The 19,711-nt window shown below is 49.0% G+C and overlaps 2 protein-coding genes and 1 long non-coding RNA gene across 3 annotated transcripts; 1 reads left to right on the forward strand and 2 right to left on the reverse strand.

The window, feature by feature from the left end:
• Nucleotides 1-2,953: 2,953 nt before the first annotated feature.
• Nucleotides 2,954-12,423, reverse strand: PPIH (peptidylprolyl isomerase H). Its single transcript, XM_033079710.2, has 10 exons — nt 12,315-12,423; nt 11,770-11,834; nt 11,151-11,174; nt 10,641-10,685; nt 10,208-10,250; nt 8,232-8,324; nt 6,696-6,783; nt 5,939-5,979; nt 4,711-4,799; nt 2,954-3,123 (listed from the first exon to the last, which is right to left on the reverse strand). The coding sequence occupies exons 1-9, from the start codon at nt 12,378-12,380 to the stop codon at nt 4,731-4,733; spliced, it is 534 nt and encodes a 177-aa protein (XP_032935601.1). The 5' UTR covers nt 12,381-12,423; the 3' UTR covers nt 2,954-3,123; nt 4,711-4,730.
• A 252-nt stretch (nt 12,424-12,675) lies between these two features.
• On the forward strand, nt 12,676-14,813 carry LOC117006892. The gene is made up of 2 exons (XR_004420036.1): nt 12,676-13,984; nt 14,078-14,813. It is a non-coding gene; the product is annotated as an uncharacterized LOC117006892 (long non-coding RNA).
• A 1,734-nt stretch (nt 14,814-16,547) lies between these two features.
• HIPK4 (homeodomain interacting protein kinase 4) lies at nt 16,548-18,708 on the reverse strand. The gene is made up of 2 exons (XM_033079897.2): nt 17,030-18,708; nt 16,548-16,859 (listed from the first exon to the last, which is right to left on the reverse strand). Exons 1-2 carry the CDS (start codon nt 18,473-18,475, stop codon nt 16,548-16,550), a joined length of 1,758 nt encoding a protein of 585 aa, XP_032935788.2. The 5' UTR covers nt 18,476-18,708.
• Between the last annotated feature and the right edge of the window lie 1,003 nt (nt 18,709-19,711).

Consider the following 19,711-nt stretch of genomic DNA (forward strand, 5'->3'; position numbering starts at 1 on the left):
AGCCACCCCGCGCGCCCCGCCCGCGCGCGCCGCAATTCGCCACCCGGCCCGCCCGTTAAACGGAGAGAGCTCCCATTGGCCTTTCCCCGAGCCGACTCCGCCCCCTGCCGAAAGCCCATTGGCTGTCTGACCTGCCTTTCCTGCAGAGCGCGCTCCCATTGGCCGCTCCGCCCGTGGCTGCCAAGCTCGCTTTTCTCACCGGCCGGCCCGGAGTCCCCGCCCCGCCCCTGATTGGCCGTTCCGCCGCCGCTCCCGCCCCCAACGGGCACGATCGGGGAAGTGCGCGCGGCCATGTGGCGGCGGGCGCTGCCCGGTGCGCCCCGAGCGCGCTTCCGCTCGTGGGGAGAGCCCGGGCACGGCGAGCCTCGGGCGGCTCCGCTCCCGGCCTGCCCGGGCGCACGCTGCCCTCGGGGATTGCCTGAAAGGGCCCGGAAGCGTTAAACAGCAGCGGGAAATGACGGATTTGGAGCCGTGTCAGAGCTCCCTAATCCACGTACGGCTAGAGCACTGAGCTGGCCCGCGGGGAATCAGCTTTTCCCTAAGCATCCCAGCCTTCTCTTCCTGGAGGGTAGAAAGGCTCGGGCTCCTCACCCTGAGCCTTTCTGCCCCCCCAGGCTGTCGGGAAAGCATTTCTGCTGGCTCCTTTACCCTGCTGGAGCCGTTCTCCAACCAGCACTTCTCAGCTCCTCTTTGCCTCCTTACCCCTCTATCTTCACCTTACAGGAGATCCCCGGCAGCTCTCACTGCATTCCCCAGAGGGAAGGTCCAGAGCAAAACCCTACTTTTGTCCAACAAGTTAATTTTTCTTAGGCAGTTGCCAAATGTGGTTGGTGGGCACAGATTCCTAGCCCTGCCTATGTGGGCACAGATTCCATAGCCCTGGCTCTGTCATTCCTCTGGCATACGAGGAGAGAAAGGACATCAGCAACCCCCAGAAGGTCTCTGGGAGATGAGCCCCCACCCCACCACTTTTGCACCCACGATGTATCCCCTCAGGATCAGCCCTTTCAGCACTGCACACACATCACTGTCCAGTTCACCATCCTGGCTGCCCACATTCCACCCTGACCAGGTGAGGACTCCAAGCTCAACCACCAAATCAACCCCTTAGGAATTCTCTTGGGAACTCCTCCACCTGATCTTCAACTCAGTTAGTGAAGGGAAGGGCTTGAAGACAATAACACAATCCCACAAAGATCAGCACCAGGATGATGACCTAGATAAAGAAGTTAGAATGATGTCAAAATTGGATGCTGCTTAATGAGTCACCTGAAAAATAATCTTACAATAGAATGGGAATTAGGGAATACACCAGTGATCCATGAGGGAGAAAATGGTGGAGAAAACTCCAGTTCAGGGAGGAAATCTGTGGGGATTTCAGGGCCATGCACCTACAGGCAGCTCAGACCCTCAGGACACCAGAAACACCATGTCCAGGTGCAGCATCCACAGCTGGAGGAAGATGCTGGAGCTGAGAGGAGCTCCATCATCTCCTCTACAGGAGGACATTCCAGGATTTGCTACATACAACACAAGGGTGACATCATCATGGGGGAATTCAACCAAAAAATGGGGGCTTTGAGACTTTCAGCCACCTAAGGAATAAGGCACACAAGATGGAAAGCTGGAACCCTGCACATTCCAAGTTGAAGGGAAATATAATGGGATGTAATTAGCCATTGCAACAACAAAGAGGTAGTAATGGATTTGCCACTCTTAATTAATCTGGGGAAGCTCTGTGACCCCTGTATGCAGAAAGTGAGACCAGCTAATGGCAATGATATAAATACACTAGGCTGAAAAAGTGCTGCTAAGCCTGGACCAGAAATAAACTGGTTTCACTGGTGAAAAAATGGTGAATTTGGGCAGCAGCAGCCAGAAGTACAAACCTCAGCACAGCACTGCCAGGCATAGCTCCCTGAGGCACCTGAGCCAGCCTGTTGAGAATCTTTACCCTCCTCTCACAGGAGAGATTGCCCTCTGCCAAGTATTTGTGGGGCTGGGGAAGATATGTCTGGAGTGTTAGTGCTTCTTTTATCACCTGATGTTCTGCAGGTACAAAGTGATGTGCCTCAGGCTGGAGAGAAGTGAGTGTCCTCAGCTGCTGTGCAATCCTAGGAATGAGGACACAGGAATCCTGACAGCCAGAGCCTGCTGCCAGCATTTCAGAGCCATGAGAGAAAAGCACAGCCAAAGCTGTGGGAGCTTCTCCAACATGTCAGTGCAGCTCAGCTCAGGCAGAGAGTGCATCCTACAGCTGCTGCCCAGGGAGGGATGGGATCTCTCCTCATGCAATGAAACACTTGCATGTGACAGAACTGACCCTGTCCTAACTTTAAACAGCTCCTTTACCTCTAAACAGCTGGATGAGAAGCTGGAACCCAGCCCTGTGCAGGGTGCTGGCTTGTCCCCTGCCAGGTGGGGTGAGCTCCCAGCCCTGTTCTGGGAGGAGAAAGGCATCCTCAGCTGTGCTCTCATCACTACACAGGACAAGCAGCCCCAATTTCATTCCTACAGCATCACCACTCTGTGTTTCCCAGGACATCTGAGCCCCTCCCCAACACTGGCACATTCCAACTCGATGGCCTGGTGCCACTGGTGCTTGGGGAAGGCTGGAAGACTCTTGTTTACAACAGAACCCTGCTCAGAGCTCAGCACTCACACTGATGGAGTCTGTGCTACACCAATTCCTCGTGTCTCAGTCAGGCTGTACACACAAAGGTTCTGGAGATTCCCCAAGAGCCCTTCTGCCAGCCAGGCAGTCACAGTTACCTGCTGAGTGCAAGAGCTGGTGCAGCAGCTCTGCCAAGCTCCTTTCACCCCTTATTTCTCTATATACCATGCAGCAAATGTTCCTGACTGAACCAGCCAGGGATAATGCATGTTGCAGCCCTTCTCACCTGGAGATGAATCCATTCCCACAAATGTTAACTGATGTGCACTGTACATATTTTTTAAAAAAATTCTTTATTTACATTTCAAAATTAAAAAAAAAAGGGATGCCCATTATTAAATAATTTCAGGAGAACCTCAGGCCTGTGGAGAAGTCTGGGGCAGTGGGTGAGCTGGCTGGAATTGGAATTGCATGGAGCCAGCACAGGTCTAATCAGCAGTAAAGGAACACTGAAAGGAAGAAGAAAGAAACAGGTCTGAAATGCTGGACAGCCATTCCTAACAGATCCTACAGCAGCCAGGCTGTGCAGTGACAGCACAGGGGGCCACACAGAGATTTTAAGTGCATGCTAGTAGCTCCACACACCAGCTTTCATCATCCAGAGAACTCAGGAGCCCTCCTGGGTCTGCCTGCCAGGCAACCACATCTACTTCTGAAGTTAAAAGCAACAGTGCCTGTTTCTCTCAGCTGATTTTCAAGGATCTTGACAAGTTGCTGATGTGGAAGTCTGACATCAGGCAATGCAAAAGCTGTTCTCATCCCCAGTCAGATGAGAGACATGAGGGTGCAGCAAGGCTGTTCCTAAGACCTGGCTGGGAAACAAGTGAGGTGGCACCAGCCTTGTACCTATGAATGAAAAACTTCCAGGCTCATGCTGAGCATCAGCCAGAGATCTTGTACTCCAAACTAAAATCACAAGAAAGTCTGGGCCTGAGGACAACCCTAAAGGGAACCCAACCCTTCAGCACAGCCCTGCAAGAAAAGGGACAGCCTTGTTAGGAGGCCTTTTTCAAAAGCCTGTAAATGCCACCAGAAATACCAGGGGAATGGAAGAATGATTACATTTCCTGTTGTCACTTCATCAAATAACAAGAGTTTCCAAGAGTCTGAAGTGCTGCAGGTCTCTAAGACTTTATTACAAAAGAGGGAACATTTGGGCAATTCCAGTTGCCTTTGGTATCATTTAATGGAAGGTCCAAAATTGTGGGTGTGCTTTTGTCAGAGCTGCCTCCTGAAATTTGGAAAAAATCAGCACCCAAAAGGCTAATACAGCAAGCTGCAGCACAACACACTGAAATCTAGACAGATTTGTTTAAATACCTGTGGTTTTTCCAGTAAAGTGAGCAGACAAATGGAAACAGAATACTGTATGTTAGCCTGAGACTATTGGTTTAACCAAAATGAAGTCTGAATAACAGTAAATAATGGAAACATCTCCCTTCAGATAAGGACACTGGTACTTTTTTCAAGTTAAGTCTATGTAAAATGGTAATTCCTTGGTCCTTCAGTGGTGTCAGTTCTACAGCTGTACTGAGCAAGGAGGACCAAGTCCTCCCTCTTTCTCTCCTTTTCTTGATCCCTGCCTGTCCCACCCATGGATACTCTGCTTTTTGTAGCTGTTGGAAAGTTCTCCAATCTGCAGGTCAAACTGAGGCCTCCCACCAACCAGACTGCCTGGGTACCACCAGCTGGATTACTGCTGCAATTCCCTTTCATCCACTTCATAGAACTGAGGCTTCAAGGCAGCCTAATCCAACCCAAGAAAAAGCTCCCACAAACCCATCTCCCCTCAACTGCAGCTGCAAAATCTTATCCCTGCTGTGCTGCCTCTGGTGTTTGTGCAGCTTGGAGGGAAGCCAGTTTTGGGACTTCAGCTGGCAAAAAAGGAATGCTGTTAGAGAAGCACTTCCTGGTGTTTCACTGAGCTGAGACAGCTCTCTGCAGGTTCAAAGGAATGTGAAAATAAGTCAAGAGAAATGTAAGAAGCAGAATAGCCCAGAGTTCAGGGCACTGTGCCTGTGAAGACTGAGACTTACCACATTGCTCCTTCATCACTTCACATTTCCCCACACTGTGAAATCACAACTGGTAACTTGGGTTTGTTATTGGGACCCGTAGGCACATTCTGGGGACAAACAAACACAGAACATTAAAACTTATCAAAGCAGTGACAGGTACTGGAAGACTGGCTAAGAGGCATCTCTGTAATATAAGAAACAGGGAATTCCAGACACAGCTCTGAGGAACAGAAAAGCGCCATCACACATTTGGCAACAGGCCCTACCATAAACTGGTGAATTCTCTCTGTAAGCAGAAGTTTGGGACACAGACCAGAGGCTGGTCCTTTGAACTGGAGGGAAGGAACAGAGAAAAAACTGGACAGCTCCTTATGAAGATACTTGAGGCTGCTCTGGCTTTGATACTAAAAGCAGCTGCCACAAGCAAAACCAACTTGTGTTCATACACGAAGGAAAGAGACAGTAGCAAAGCAACCCTCATTCTGAACCTCCTAGTGTGCTGGACTCAGCTGCTCTCTCAATCTCAAATTTTCTTTACTTTGGTCTCACTGCACTGATACCCAAAGCAGGCTCATCACAACCCTCCAGCAGATTATACCATGCTGTACAACTCCTTCCATGTGACTTTTTCTCAAAGCCCAACAGCTCTGTGTTTTCCCTGCTTTCTAGACTAGAGGTCCTTATGCACATTATTCCACGTGTCATGGAGTCAGTGCTGGATGTCTCTGAGAACTTGCTGCTATTTGTTAAATCTACTCATTATCCTGCCATGACACCCAGGCCCAATGTTGGCAGCAACTATCACCCAGACTGTATTTATCTTCAGCTCCTGGCAACCCATCAGGAGATTAGTTTAATTTTTTCTTATTAAACATGCTGATCATGGATCAGCAGAACTGATGATTTTGCATCCACTGAATAATCCCAGGCAATGGCAAAGAAGTGAGATGCTTTACACTCTTGTGGGAGCTGCTGATGGAACAACTTTTTAATTCAGCCTCCTGAACAAATGCAAAGCAAATAAAGCCAAGAACGCAATCCCCGCTCAGAGACTGTCACTGTCACAGGATCCTAGCATTTCCAAAGCCAGCTCATATGACAGCTTGTGCTTCAACAGATTTCCTGCTACATTATAATGATGACAACCAGTTATCAACACTGGTATTCCCTGGTATCCTGTAAACAGACAGCAGGAGAGAACAGGACAACTCCATTAAGCCAAGGAAGTAGCCATATTCAAACTTACTTCAATTTTTCTCATGACCAACAGCCCATCGACAATTTTACCTAGAATGAGAAAATTTATCCACTTCAATATGGCTATTTTTCACCTTTGTTCCCCCTCCCCATCACTGGTACATGCATTTTTGTCCTTCCTGAAAAGCCCTGTGCAGTGTGTAGCTTTTGGCACTCCAGGGTTTGTTATTGATCTCTAAACTCATGAAGGAAATGATCCCTCTTCAAACATTCTCCACACTCAGCACAGATTAAGTGCTTTTCCCATCACAGGGGTGGTGTGTGGAGAAATTTGGGGTTTGAGACCCCCAGCTTAAGACTGGCTTGGAGCTCCTACAGTTCAACCAGCAGTAAATGCAAGTTAGCAGATAGAGTTTCACAGAATTACTGTCCAAAACTCTGCTGACAGTGGAGAAGAAAGGAATCCTTCCACTCATCTGTGCACAAGGATTTGTGTACAAATACAGAACACTGAACACTGATCTGGATTAAAGCTAACCTGTGGAAAAATGATTCATTTTCAACAGTGATCCATCACAGTATCAGGTTGCCCAGATCCCTCAGACAGCACAAGGGAGGAGGGAAGAAGGAGCAGTCCATACCCAGAGGTGGTTGGGCACTCACCAGGCACCCCAGGGAACTGGTCTTGATGATCCCTCTGGTCCCTCCCAGCTCAGAAGATCCTGATTCTCACTATTTATTTGAACAGCTGCCCTGCAGGGATGTGTGTGAGCTGGCACTCCAGGACTTTTACTGCAGCTACTCACCAAACACAACGTGCTTCCCATCCAACCAATCACACTTGGAGCACGTGATGAAGAACTGGCAGCCGTTGGTACTCGGGCCGCTGTTTGCCTGGGGGTTGAGAATGGCAAAATACAACTATACAGTTTCAGACTGGCCAAAACTGAAGGCAGACACATAAAGAGGTGCTGCTCAAGACTAACTTATTGCTAGACAAACCAAAGGAAACAAGACACATCTGCAGGAGAGCACCCTGTGCTGGATGCAGCACGTCACCACCTCTGGTCACACCAGAATGCGCAAGAGCCACGTCACCAACTGTTTATTATTTTCTATAAAGTTGTGTTCAATACAAGGCTGTGCTGAAGTCCAGGCTCTAGAGCACACTCCTGAAAAAAGACTGAACTTTTTGGTGACAAGCATTTATTGGCTGCAACATTACCCTGAGGAAAACTGAATGCCAGAAACCAGGGCAAGAAAAAAAATCAGCTGATTTCTGGTTTTGGAGAGGTTTTCTCAGAATAAAAATTTTAAAATTTCAATGATCATGATGAGAAAAGTAACAGCTGTATTGGCACAGGGCTCACAGGAACTGTGGGATGCAGATGTGAAATTTTATTCACACCCAAGTACAGAACCCAGAGCATTTGCACTCTGTTAGGAAAACATCTCTGCAACACTGAAAGTCACTTGTGACACTGACAACCAGGAGCTACTGCAGCAAGTTTCTGTCCTGATGGGTGAACTGGTCAAGTTTTGCAGCTGAAGGACTGCAAAGGACAGGGTCATTTTGGTTTTCTAATGTGAGCCAGCTTCAAAAGGATCCAGCTGAGATCCATGGTTCCTGGGGTCCATGGCTTGCCCAGCATGATGACTTCAGAGCCATGCCTCTGTAACACAAGGCTGGCAACACTGGAGTGAATCCCTTCTCTCACACCACAGTACACTTGTGGCTTAGCTGGGCCATGACATCTCTTTTTGGGCCATGAATAACTAAGCCAAATGACGAAATGTCCTAAGCAAGTGGTTTTAAGGGCAGAGCAGCTGGAAGAGCTGGGGAAGAAGCAGTTGTGGATAGGAACACTGAAGCACTGGCTCCATTTGCTTTCTATTCCAAAAGTCAGGGTATTGTTCCTACCAGACAATGTGCAATGGTTGCAGTTTCTCCTACTGTGTTGAATAGGAAGGTCTGTTTTAAAAGATACCATGGTAACACTGCTGTGGCTTTGGAACTCCCAAATCTCTCTGTTTCATCCTTGCCAAGGTCAGTGCTTGATAACAGTATCAGGAAAGAAGAAAACACCACCAACTCACCACTGTCTCTTCTGAAAGCAGCCAAGCCAAGCCTGTCCCAGAGCTCCAGCAGGCAGCAAAGAAAGGATGCTGCAGGATCAGGACTATTGTGCTACTCAGCATATTAACCCATAACTAGCTGCTTGACTAGTAGTTACAAAGCAGACCTTATACCCCATGGCAGAGATTCTGTTGTCCAGCAAATACTGTATACAGAGAAAGTACCAAAAGCTTTTTAGTCCATAATGTCATTATTTTATACTCACCATAGAAAGCAGGCCAGGAGCAGAGTGTTTCAGCTTGAAGTTTTCATCTGCAAAAGGACCCCTATATATACTGGCTACACCAGTTCCATCTCCCTGCATGAGAGAGGTACCCAGTCAGCCACAGCAACTGCTACAGAATAATTCCATTTAAAATTTAATTTAAAGTCTCTAAGCAAGAGGAAAGGGTAAAATGGATGTTTTGTAATGTCATTTGCTTACACCAGCAGTGAGCACATTCAGTGTTTGATTTCTGAACAAGAACAGCAACTGGTTTCTGACTACAGTTCACTATTCATATGTTGGCAGAAGCCCATGGAGTTGGTAAGTTTAAGTCCAAGCCTCTAAGAGTGAAGTGGAGGCTACAGATGGTTTGGTACAAACCCATCAGGACTTGGAAGGGAAAAGGGAGGAGACACAGAAGTATGGACTGGTGTGACAAAGAAAGCAGAAGCGTTTGCATGGCAAAAGTTGGCTTACAGTGGGTTTATGTATTTCACTTTATTTTCTGTGACTTTACCAGAAATAGGAAAGCAATCTGTCCTGCAAGGACCGTTTCTAAAATAAAGATTTTCTAGTTTGTGCTGTACTTTTACTTAGTCCAGACATCTTGTGCCTAATTACAAGCCCAAGCACTCAGATCTCAGGACACTTCCAATGAAAGCAGCAGGGGCTGTGCCAGCCCCCAAGCTCAGAACTCTGCAGAAGCCTGGCAGAGGGCTCACATCAGACACACTGACTTGGGGGACTGCTGAAAGGCCACCCTGCCTTGGGTCCAGCCTTGCAGAGATGCTCCTGTATGATGACAAAAGGGCTGAGCAGGGACCCTTCAACAGGGTCCTTAAATATGCTGCAGTGAGGAACCCTCCAGGAAAAGCTGTAGCAGCAATGCAAGTGAGTATCTCTGGTTTAGTCACTTAAATTTACTATCATGACAGTTAATTCCATTTCTGTGTTGAGTTTCCCTTTCTGTGTCACTTCAGAACCATTTCTTCTGCCTTGCTACAGCTTGTTTCCCTTCACTGCCTTTCTGCTTAACACACATGATCTTTATTAGGCCAAACTTAACAGAACAATAAGATATCAGTAATACACCACGTGCAGCTCCACATCTTTTCCTCTACTTGCCCAGCCCTTGTTTGTTTTCCTCTTGCTCTCTGTAGTTTGCTTAAGCTTTTGGCTCTGAGACAGAAACATGCACCCTGTCCCAGGGGTCAGTGTGATTGTGCTTGCTCCCCAAGTGGCTTTGTAATAAATAGAACATACAAATTCCAAATACTGGAGTAATTTGTGAAGCTTGATGAGATGCAGTGGAAGTAAAAGAGCACACTGGGACATCTGAGCAGTGTCACAGTTAGCAGCTACCCCAGATCTGGTGTTGCTGTGGGGTCATTTCTCTCAGATTCTTTCCCACAACCAAGTTCTATATTGAAAAAGCTTTATCGCACCCCTCATATTTTGAAACACTTCCAAAAATAAAATAATTTTACTGGGTCCTAGAACAGTGAAGAGATCCTGTGGCCATTCAGCTTTACTCATATATTCTGTTTATCCCCATGTCAGAGCACAACCACCACTGAGGGTGCAAAGCCTTTCTATTTTGGGACAATTTAGTAACAAAGGGCTAGTTTTGATTTAAATGACTCAAATTACACACCGAGTACTGTACTTGAAATTCACAGAGGTTTTGTCTGGAGGAGGACAACAGAAGGGGCAAAAAAAATTTTAAAGATTTGAAAGCTTCCAGGATATTGCCAGGATATTGTAGAGAGAAAATACTTCAGGAAGAATGTGTGTTCACCCAAGGCTCTAGATTTGTTTTCAAGTGGTCTGTTGCAGTAAGGTGGCAGCAATGCTGTGAGGACACCTCCAGTTACTACTGGATACCTCAAAAAAGATCCCACAAATCAGCACAGACTCTGGGAAACAGTCTGGTATAACACAGAGGAAGAAGACAGAAAGAGTAAAGGAGTACATACATTTACGAAGTCACCTCCTTGGATCATGAAATCCTTTATTACCCTAAAGAAGTAAAACAACACTTAGTTCTCAGTGGCCAAAGACCTCAAGAAGCTCAGTGCAAGGAGAAAAGGGGCTGTGCCTTGCTGTGCAACACAAGTTAACAGTCTGTGCATGCTGCAGCCTAAAATCTACAACAAATATTAATTAGTGGTTGATATGAGGTCATTTAGGACTCATTGCTAGTGATTAGGTGATAGATAACATATCTGCCATGGCACACCAGAAACAGGGGATTCCTCCCTGTGGGGAGGGCAGCATCCCCAGGACCCCCAAAGCCCCAAAATTACATTAACCATGATCCACAAATGTCTCCAACACCACTAATAGCTCAAGGCAGGACACAAAAACCTGTATTGCTATTTAGTGTCTAAACAACAGCAGATGGTTTACCTGTGGAAAGTGCTTCCTTTATAACCTATAGGGACACCATCTTTCCTGTCAGGAAGTGAAAAGGAGAATTATTGTAACCTGATGGATATCTCAACACAAAATTCTCCCAGCAATTCAAAGTCCCAAAGAGGTGCTCTTTACATCAGTAGTTGCCTTAAAATACACCCAAGTGCTGCAGCTCTCAGTTGCTGTTGTTGGAGGCAAAAAAAAGCCTTAATGGGCTCTGCACAAGAAATTACTCTGTTCCCTGCAACACCCACACCATCATCTTCACAGGATCCCACTGCAATGTGCAGCATGAGCAGGTGGGCTTTGCAGACGGGGCTTTTTAGAGCCACCTGGGCACAAAAAGGGAAACCTGCCATCTCTGTGAGTCTCCAATTTCCTCAGAACAGATTTCTCTTTCATTTTGTACTGGTACAACATGAAAAAGTTCAAGACAAACCCCTTCTACCTCACCCAGCCCCGTTTCTCCAGTGGGACACTTAAAAGACACTATAATCCACTTACCTGAATTCACCTGTACAGAACTGCCTGGCAAACAAAAAGAGAGCAGAGTGTTAGGTGCACATGAACTCTGAGGGCTGCACCAACTGGTGCACAGGATTTTTCTTATTGTGTCAGAGATGTTCCCAGAGACACAGGAACAGGAGATGGCAACTCCTTCCCCACGCCATTTCAAACCATTTTCTGTGCCCTTTATGGTGAGGAGGTCAGAGAATTAACACCAAGGTTGGAAGAGCCAGTGAATGTGGGGCAGGTACTGTGTTTCACACAGAGCAGGGTATGTCCATCCCTCTGATGGAAGTGGGATTTCACATGGTGCATCCCTCAGGAGAATTGGGTGGCCAGGAGACCTCCACCATGGCACAAGGCACTGCCTGTTCTAAATGCATGGAGCAAATCAGGAGGCTTCACAGAGGAAGGAGAGGACCCCTTCCAGGCAGCCAGGGTCCCCTGAGAGACCAGGGTGCCACACAGCATCTCTGAGAACAGAGAGACACAAAGCAGGTGAAGCACTTTGGGATAGGTGTCAGAGAACCCCTTTGCCACCAAAAGCCATTCCTGCACCACAAACCCTTCATAGCTCCAGTCCAGGCTGAGCTGAGGAACAGCAACGAATTGTTACCTGAAGTTCTCTGCCGTTTTGGGCACAACATCTGCGAACAGCTCGATCTTCATGCGGCCGACCTCCTAAAGAGATGGGGCCGGGTGAGTGTTCCAGGAACCCTCACACACACACACACAGACACAGACACACAGACAGACAGACACACACACACAGAGTTCTGCCGTCCGACCCCGGGCATTCACACAAACCCAGTGTCCTCATCCACCCCCACTCACCCCATCCCCACAGGCCCCTCCTGGCGCAGCCCCGCTCCTCACGGCCTCACTGACCCCAGCCCCGCTCCTCACGGCCTCACTGACCCCAGCCCCGCTCCTCACGGCCTCACTGACCACAGCCCCGCTCCTCACGGCCTCACTGACCCCACAGCCCCGCTCCTCATGGCCTCAGTGACCACAGCCCCGCTCCTCACGGCCTCACTGACCCCACAGCCCCGCTCCTCACGGCCTCACTGACCCCCCAGCCCCGCTGCACCGCCTTTGCTCCCTCATCCCCACGACACCCCGACACACCCAGTTACCCTCCCCATTCTGGGGCACTCCCACCTGCCCGCCGATGGTGACATCGAAGAAAACCACGGGGTTGTTGGGGTTCGCCGCCAGCGCCGACATCGCGAGTAGCGCCGCAGGAAGCGGAAATGGCGGCGGAAGGCGGGACGGGGCTGGGCGGGATGAGGGCTCAGGGCGGCCGGGGGGCCGGGCGGTGCGTCCGGGATGGGTCCGGGTGTGTCCGGGATGGTTCCAGACTGTGTCCAGACTTTGTCCGGGTATGTCCGGGCTGTGTCCAGGCTGGGTCCAGGCTGTGTCCGGAGCTCCATCGTGCTGCGGCAGCTCGGGCTCCTCAGAGCAGAGCGCTGCCCGGTGGGAAGGCCTGCCCTGTCCTGTCCTGTCCTGTCCTGTGCTGCCCTGCCCTGTCCTGTCCTGTCCTGCCCTGTCCTGCCCTGCCCGTTCATGTCGCTGTCCCTCAGCACACACCGGCTGAACGTGAGCCCAGATGGGGCTGTACCAGCCACGGTGTGGCCAGCGGAACCAGGGCAATGACACCCACCTGTGGTGAGGCACCTCCAGGCCTCAGTGCTTCTCTACAAAAAAGACATTGCGGGTCTGGAGCAGGTCCAGAGAAGAGAATGGAGCTGGGGAAGGGTCTGGAGCACCAGGAGCAGCTGAGGGAGCTAAGAAGGCTCAGCCTGGAGAAAAGGAGGCTCCAGGGGAGTTTCTTGCTCTGTACAACTCCCTGGCAGGAGGATGCAGTCGTGTGAGGGTCAGGCTCGCTCCCAGGGAACAAAGAACAAAGAGGGACTGGACTCAGGTTGTTGCAGGGAATGTTCAGGTTGAACATCAGTAAGAATCTGTGTGGAGAGGCTTGTCCAGAGTAGTGGTGGAGTCCTTATCTCTAAAAGGGTTTAAAAGTCATGTAGGTGTGGCACTTGGGGACAGGGTGGCCTGGGCAGTGGTGGGGGAGCAATTTGTCTTGATCTTAGGGTCTTTTCCACTAATTCCATGATTGCAACAGTTAGGTCTGTGCTTGTTTTCAAGGTTTGAAAACTGAACATTGCCTTTGAGAGGTTTACAGGACTTCCTTCAATGTCCTGACTGTGCTTGAGCAGAAGTCATGCTTTCTCTGGCAGCAAGATGCGCAAGGTATATAAACGAGTGCACTGCAACTTTTTTGCTTGGAAAGAAACCTTTCCTGGACAAAAATCCTGATTTGGAAATTTTTATGTATGCACACAATAGCTGAGTGCACTGTCTGAGTGCAGCCAGTGCTGTAGCTGGGCCTTGCCCTTTCCCTGTGGCAAGAGAAGGTTTCAGTGTGGAGATCTGTCCTGACTCAGCTCACACAGAACTGGGCTGGCCTAGAACACTTTTCTGCCACTGAAAGGCCAAAATGGCAATGCCTGTTTTGGTGAACAAAAGTGATCTGTTTCTACACCTGCAGCCTGTGACTGGTAACACAGTTTTCTCATGGCATTTCCTAATGACTCTAATGATAATTTTTGAGTCTGTAATTGCTTCCTGAAGGTCAAAATCTACTCAGTGATTTGTGTTGGTGAATTGTGTCCTCCAGTGTGTCCCAGCTGTGGTTTTGCTTTAAAAACCCCTGCAGTTCATCTGAAGAGACCTTCTTTTGCAGGCCAGGGATGGGCAGTGGTACGAGATGAATGATGCCTCAAGACATCTCTCTGCCAAAGTACATATTTACTTTTCTACACCAGGTAGGAACAAGTGTGAAAGGATGTTCAGAACATACTCTCTCTCCTGTTGCTGATCCTGTCACTGTTCTCTGTGGGTTTTGTTTTTTGTCATAGGAGAGAATGACTTTTGTCAGGTGAGTTGTATCTATCCTGCAGTTTGACAGCCCTTTCTTCTCTGTTGCTGTCTGGCACAAAAATGGGCTTGTGTAAATTGCCAGATGTGTGCTCTCTGAGAAGGGTGAGCTGTGAAAAGGGGCAAAATGGGCATCTGAGAGAGTATAAATGTATGTGGCTGCTTGAAAGGAACAGACATGGCTGGAAAACTGATCTATTTTCCAAAGCCTTGTGCTGCTTCACTCTTCTGCATATCATGTCAAGTGTGCCAGAAAATGACAGGCCTGAAGCCACAAGGAGACTGCCAGAAATCAAGGAGGTGGAGAAAGCACACACACACTGGGGAGGGGGAGAAGCTGAACAGAAGCCAACCAGACATTCCACCTCCTGGGAAATGCAGGGCACCCTCAGCAGCAGCTGGGACATGGCCGTGGGAACCTGCTCAGCTGTTCCCACAGGAGAGAAAGAGTGACTGAGCTCGGGGGAGAACGATGTAAAAAAGAAGAAAGGAAATTCCAGAGAGGAGGACTAAAAAGTAGCAACATGTGCAACATTGCCTCAGTCTTTGCCACCCATTTGGAGTGCGTGGCTCCTGTAGGGACTGTTCAGCACTTGTCACCAAGCTTCCCAGCACAACCTGCCAGTGACCTTCAAGGGCTGCAGACATCTCAGAAGACTGTTGACCATTAAACCTGGCATTTATCATTGAAACAATAAAACCATCAAGCCAAACCCAGTTCCAAGTGGTGCTTCTGATTGTTCTATAGAGCGTGTGACCATGCAAGAAACAGCAGACAGGGTTTTTAAAAGTTTGTTTAAGTCAAGACTTCCTTTATGAACACTCCCCTGTGATGCAGAAAGGTGGGAACTTTGTAAATCTGTATTGAAAGAGCATGCAGAGATCTCAGGGAGAAACAAATTTTCAGGAACAATGTCTCCAGGGCTGCTGGAACAGACTCTCAGCTCCTCTCTGTGTAGCTCATGTTGTCCCAAGAGCAACATCCAGGGAGAAATGTCTCTGCAAGAGAGGCAGGGGAACCAAGTGACTGCAAACATGGACACTGACAGTCTCCATCAACAGGGCTCTTTGGTTAAGCAGGTGGGTTTCCACTCTTATTGGGGGGGGGTTTGGGGGTCTTGACCTCTTTTAGGGGTCTCAGGTGTGGTGGAGTGGTTCCCTGCCCTGATTTTGGGGGTCCCACAGGTGGTGGGGGGAGGTTTGCCCCTTGCTGCATTTGAGGGTGCTGTGTGGGGATATTGGTGGGGGGTGACCTGAATGCCTGTGCCATGTCACCTCCACTCTGGATTCTGGTTGGAGTCACTGCTTCTGGGTGAGTCACCACCAGTTGCTGCTGCCAGTGGATTTGGGGCTGGTTTTGGGTTGTTTTGTCCTTCCCCAAAAATCTCCTTGCGGGGATATCCAGCTGGTTTTGGGACTGCTTTGTGCACACAGCAAGCTCAGTGTGGGGGGTGGTGAAGCTGAGGGTGAGTGGAGCTGGTGCTGGCCACACCATGGCACCAGCACCACCCAAGAGAAGCCACAGGTAATGTGTGAGCAGGCAGTGCCAAGTGCTGGGAGAGCCACTGCAGCTCCATTAAGGCCAAGGAACAGACCACTGAGGAGCTACTGGGTGAGTGGAAGCTTTAGTCAAGCCCTGCCAGCTTAAATTTGAGAAATTGGCCCGCAAGTTCTAAGGATAGGATATTAGGCCTATTTATAAAATGAGTTATTTGTTAACATGAAAAATTTTAATCAGAGTTATTTACTATTTAGTATAAAATTCAAGGAACTACTAGTAGATTATATAGAACAGTGCAAGATATCAAGGTACCTATATTAAAGCTAGCAAAAGAAACAGTACTAATTATGAGTCAAATGTAACCTACTACTGGGATGATGATAATGTACACAGAGCTCTTTTGCTCAGCCTCCAGAGGAGTAACTGGAAAGCAGGCATCCCTGTTCCGGGAAGAAACTACACACATTTCCAGAAAAACGTGCAGAAGATTTTTGCTTTGTGAAAGTTTGGTGTAGCTTTTGCAGTTTGTCAAGTGAGGTGTCTGTCAGTCAGAAATCCAGCTTATCTTACCAAATTTCACTTCAACTGTAAGGTGTTTATTGGCAGTTGGGAGATGCCAGACTAATGTTAACCCCATGGCACCAAAATAATTCATAGAGGACAGCTTGTCCTGTTTGAGTTATCTGACCAGTTAACAAGTTACACAGAAGGTGGGGTGTGAGAGTCCCTGCTACAGAGGAAAACAGATAACCCAATTTATCTGTAGTTGATGTTGTTGTTGGGCCTGGGGGTGGGGGTCCTCCATGCTGCAGTGGTGACAGTGCCAGGTTTTTGCCAAGTGCTGTGCCACCCCCACGTGAGAAGCTGGAACAACCCTCAAGTCTTGGCAGTACCTCCTGACAAACAATCAGTTGAAATGCTCAGTTTTGGCAAAACTATTTATTAGGGGATCAATGTGAGAAGCAGAGCCGGTAGCATCTGGCACAGTATGTTCTGTTGCAGCCCTGGCTGTGGTCTCCACCAGCAAGGCGCTGGGTTTTGGCGGTCAGGGTGCTTGAGGGTGAGGAAGAAGAACGTCTCTTGCAAGCTTTGGGCTGCTGGAGTGCGTGCAAGGGTTGCTGTGGGGTCTCAGTGGTGCTGGGAGTGGCACTGGCTCTGTGGTAGAAGCATTCTGAGCACTGCAGGGGCGTCCCAGCCCAGCCTCCGAAGCCCATTCTCCAAATCCCTGGAGGCTTGGGGTTGCGCCACATCACCAGAGCTGTCTGTGGTGGGGAACAGGGGGAAAAGCATGGGGAGGGGGTGAGTGTTACCTCCTTTTTTGTGAGGACCTTGGGCACCCAGGGACATGTGGCACCAGGAAACCCAAGTATGAAAGGGACTCCAAGCACCCATTGTCCCAGAGTGCCCGTACCCAGGAGCCCCCTCCCTGTACCTTGGCACAGGATGAGCTGCAGCATCTTCCAGGCAGGTTCTGCTCCATGATGCCACCAACGACTGGGCTGCCACAGCAGTGATTGTACCTTTTCATTTTGCTGGGAGACCCCAGCACAGTGAAGTGACCCTGGGTGGGCTCCATCTGGGGACACCAGTGATGCTGACAGTACTGGCTTCCACAGTGGGTGGGGCTGGGGGCTTGGCAGACATCACGCCTGTCACTGGTGTCCCCAGCTGGCTCAGCCAGGCTGAGCCCATCCATCTGGGCAGTGGCCTTCTGGATGCCCCCCTGGCTGGCAGGGATGAAGGCACCTTTCTGTGTGCTGGGGAAGATCTTGGCTATGCTGGAATCCTTACAGGATGCCCTCAGGTCTTCCTGGCTGAGCTGGTAGTACCGGGTGGCCTCAAAGCTGGCCTTCAGCTCCTGCATGGAGATGAAGGGGTGATGAAGGGCAGCACTGGGTGTGATTCGCTCATGTGAGTCCCAAGTGAGCATCCTCTTGAGCAGCTCCACCATCCTGTACAGATCACAGCGCTTGGCCAGCTCCTCCTGGTCAGGATCAGGCATTGGGCACACATTCACCACCGCCAACTGATCCAGTGAGGAAAAGATGTGCTCCCTCCTCTTGGTCGGCTTTGCCATCACCTTCCTTGGTGGTTTGAGCTGCCAGGTACCCCTGGAACATGGCACATGTTGGAAGAAGGACCGTGTCTTCTGAGCAGCATAGAGCAGCTGGCCCCGGGGCAGCCCCAGGGTGGAGCAGATGTAGCATATCTGCTCATATTCATCATTGCCAGGGTAGAGCGGCCAACCCAAGTGAAGCTCGGCCATCACGCAGCCCAGAGACCAGATATCCACCTTCTCACAGAAGGGCAGCCCCAGCAGGATCTCCGGTGCCCGGTAGAAGCGGGTTTGGATGTAGGGCTCCTGGACATGGCACACCTCAGGGACGAGGATAGCCGAGCCAAAATCAACGAGCTTGATGCGGAACGGATAGCGCGCGTGGTCCACCAGCATGATGTTCTCTGGCTTCAGGTCAGCGTGGATGATGGAGAGCTCCTTGAGCTTTACCAGCGCCACCAGCACCTGCGCCGCGATGGTGCGGATGTGTCGCACCGGCAGCGGTGAGAAGTTGTTCTGCTTTTGGAAGTCCAAGAGGTTTTGCTGCAGCAGCTCGAAGACCAGGTAGGTCCAGACCGTGTCACTGAAGGACTCGAGGAAATGGATGATGTGAGAGTCCTTTGTGTCCCCCTCCCGCAAGGCCTGCAGCAGCCTCAGTTCATTCTTCACTATTTGGCCATCGTGATCACAGTTCTTCAGGATCTTGATGGCCACCATCTCCCCAGTGCTCCTGCACTGTCCCTGCATCACCTGGCCAAAGGTCCCTTTCCCTACCATGGCCATTATATCATAGCACTTGGCACCTACCACTAGTGTCACCATGGTGGATTGGCTCCTCACCAGGGGCTCAGGATCCTCCAGCTCAGCACCCAGTGGGGACTGGAGACACCTAACTGTCCCAAGCCAGCCTCACTACACTCTGGGTTCCAACATTACCATGACAACACATGATGTCACAACAGAAGCAACCTGGGTGGAGGAACCCCCTGAAATGCAACAATGGCCCAAGAATCCAGCCCTGCTCTCCCCAGATCCATCCACAAACCCAACAACACAATCCTGGTCCCCACAAAGTGAAGATATTCCAATCTCTGCAGAGGTGGATTTTAATATGTTAAGACCTCTATTGAGAGGAGCCCCAGCTGTGCTAAAAAATCATATGGTGGGGAGACATAAACACAATCAAAAGAGATGTAATGTATAAAGAAGCTTTACAAGATCCACAAGCCCCAAGGAGAGCTGTTCTTACATGGGCAGAACTCCTGCATGACACAGCAAACCACGTGAGAGAGATGGGCTGGAAGCATCACAGAAGCAGCCCAGGTATGGAAATGCAGAAAGCCCCTAAAAACAGGTGAGAACTGTTAAACATAACAGACCTGAGAGGAATTAATTATGGAGAACTGTTTTGGCTTTAGGAATACCCACAAGTGCTTTCAGGAAGCAACCAATGTAAATAGCAGAGTTAATCCAGACCATTCAAAGTTTAGGGGGGAAATGGCAGATTCAAACCTAAACCTTCTACAGAGAAAAAAACCTGCTGCCAATTCCTTTGCAACACAGCAGGGAAAAAAAGCCCCAAAACTTAAGTGCTGGCCTCACCTGGTATATTCCTGCATAGCAATGATTTTCTGATAAGGATGTCCCCCGTGTTTATTTGGCTGTAGGAGTAAAGAGACAACCTTTAACATTCTTAATTGACACTAGAGCTCAAAATCAATCTGATTACCTGAAGAAGCCAAAAAACTCAAAGTTAAAAAAAATTTAACTGGCACTAATAGAAAAAGAATGAATATTTATTTAATTTAAAATTAACTTAAGTTTAATTAATTTAATTAAATTTAAGTTTCATACTTAAGTATTCCTGCATTCACTTGAGGTTCTGGAGTTAAAGATGTCTAATTTACTTCCACCTCAGCCACATTGATGGTATATGAATGTACAGAGCAGTTGCTCTGGAAACAAAGAAATTCACTCAACAGCAATTATTTACAGGGCTGGGGCCACACCATGAGTGCTCCCAGCCACTGGATGAATTAATGCAGTTTATATTTACAA

This window comes from Catharus ustulatus, chromosome 24 (genome assembly GCF_009819885.2).
Source record: "Catharus ustulatus isolate bCatUst1 chromosome 24, bCatUst1.pri.v2, whole genome shotgun sequence".
In the NCBI taxonomy this organism is placed as follows: domain Eukaryota; kingdom Metazoa; phylum Chordata; class Aves; order Passeriformes; family Turdidae; genus Catharus; species Catharus ustulatus.

Coding starts and splice junctions, on each gene's coding strand:
- HIPK4 (XM_033079897.2), bottom strand. CDS start 18,475: ATGGTGACACTAGTGGTAGGTGCCAAGTGCTATGATATAATGGCCATG. Junction 16,860..17,029: donor GCAGCTCATCCTGTGCCAAG/GTACAGGGAGGG, acceptor TCCCCACCACAG/ACAGCTCTGGTGATGTGGCG.
- PPIH (XM_033079710.2), bottom strand. CDS start 12,380: ATGTCGGCGCTGGCGGCGAACCCCAACAACCCCGTGGTTTTCTTCGAT. Junction 6,784..8,231: donor CTCCTGGCCTGCTTTCTATG/GTGAGTATAAAA, acceptor CTCAACCCCCAG/GCAAACAGCGGCCCGAGTAC. Junction 5,980..6,695: donor TGGGAAGCACGTTGTGTTTG/GTGAGTAGCTGC, acceptor TTCTCATTCTAG/GTAAAATTGTCGATGGGCTG.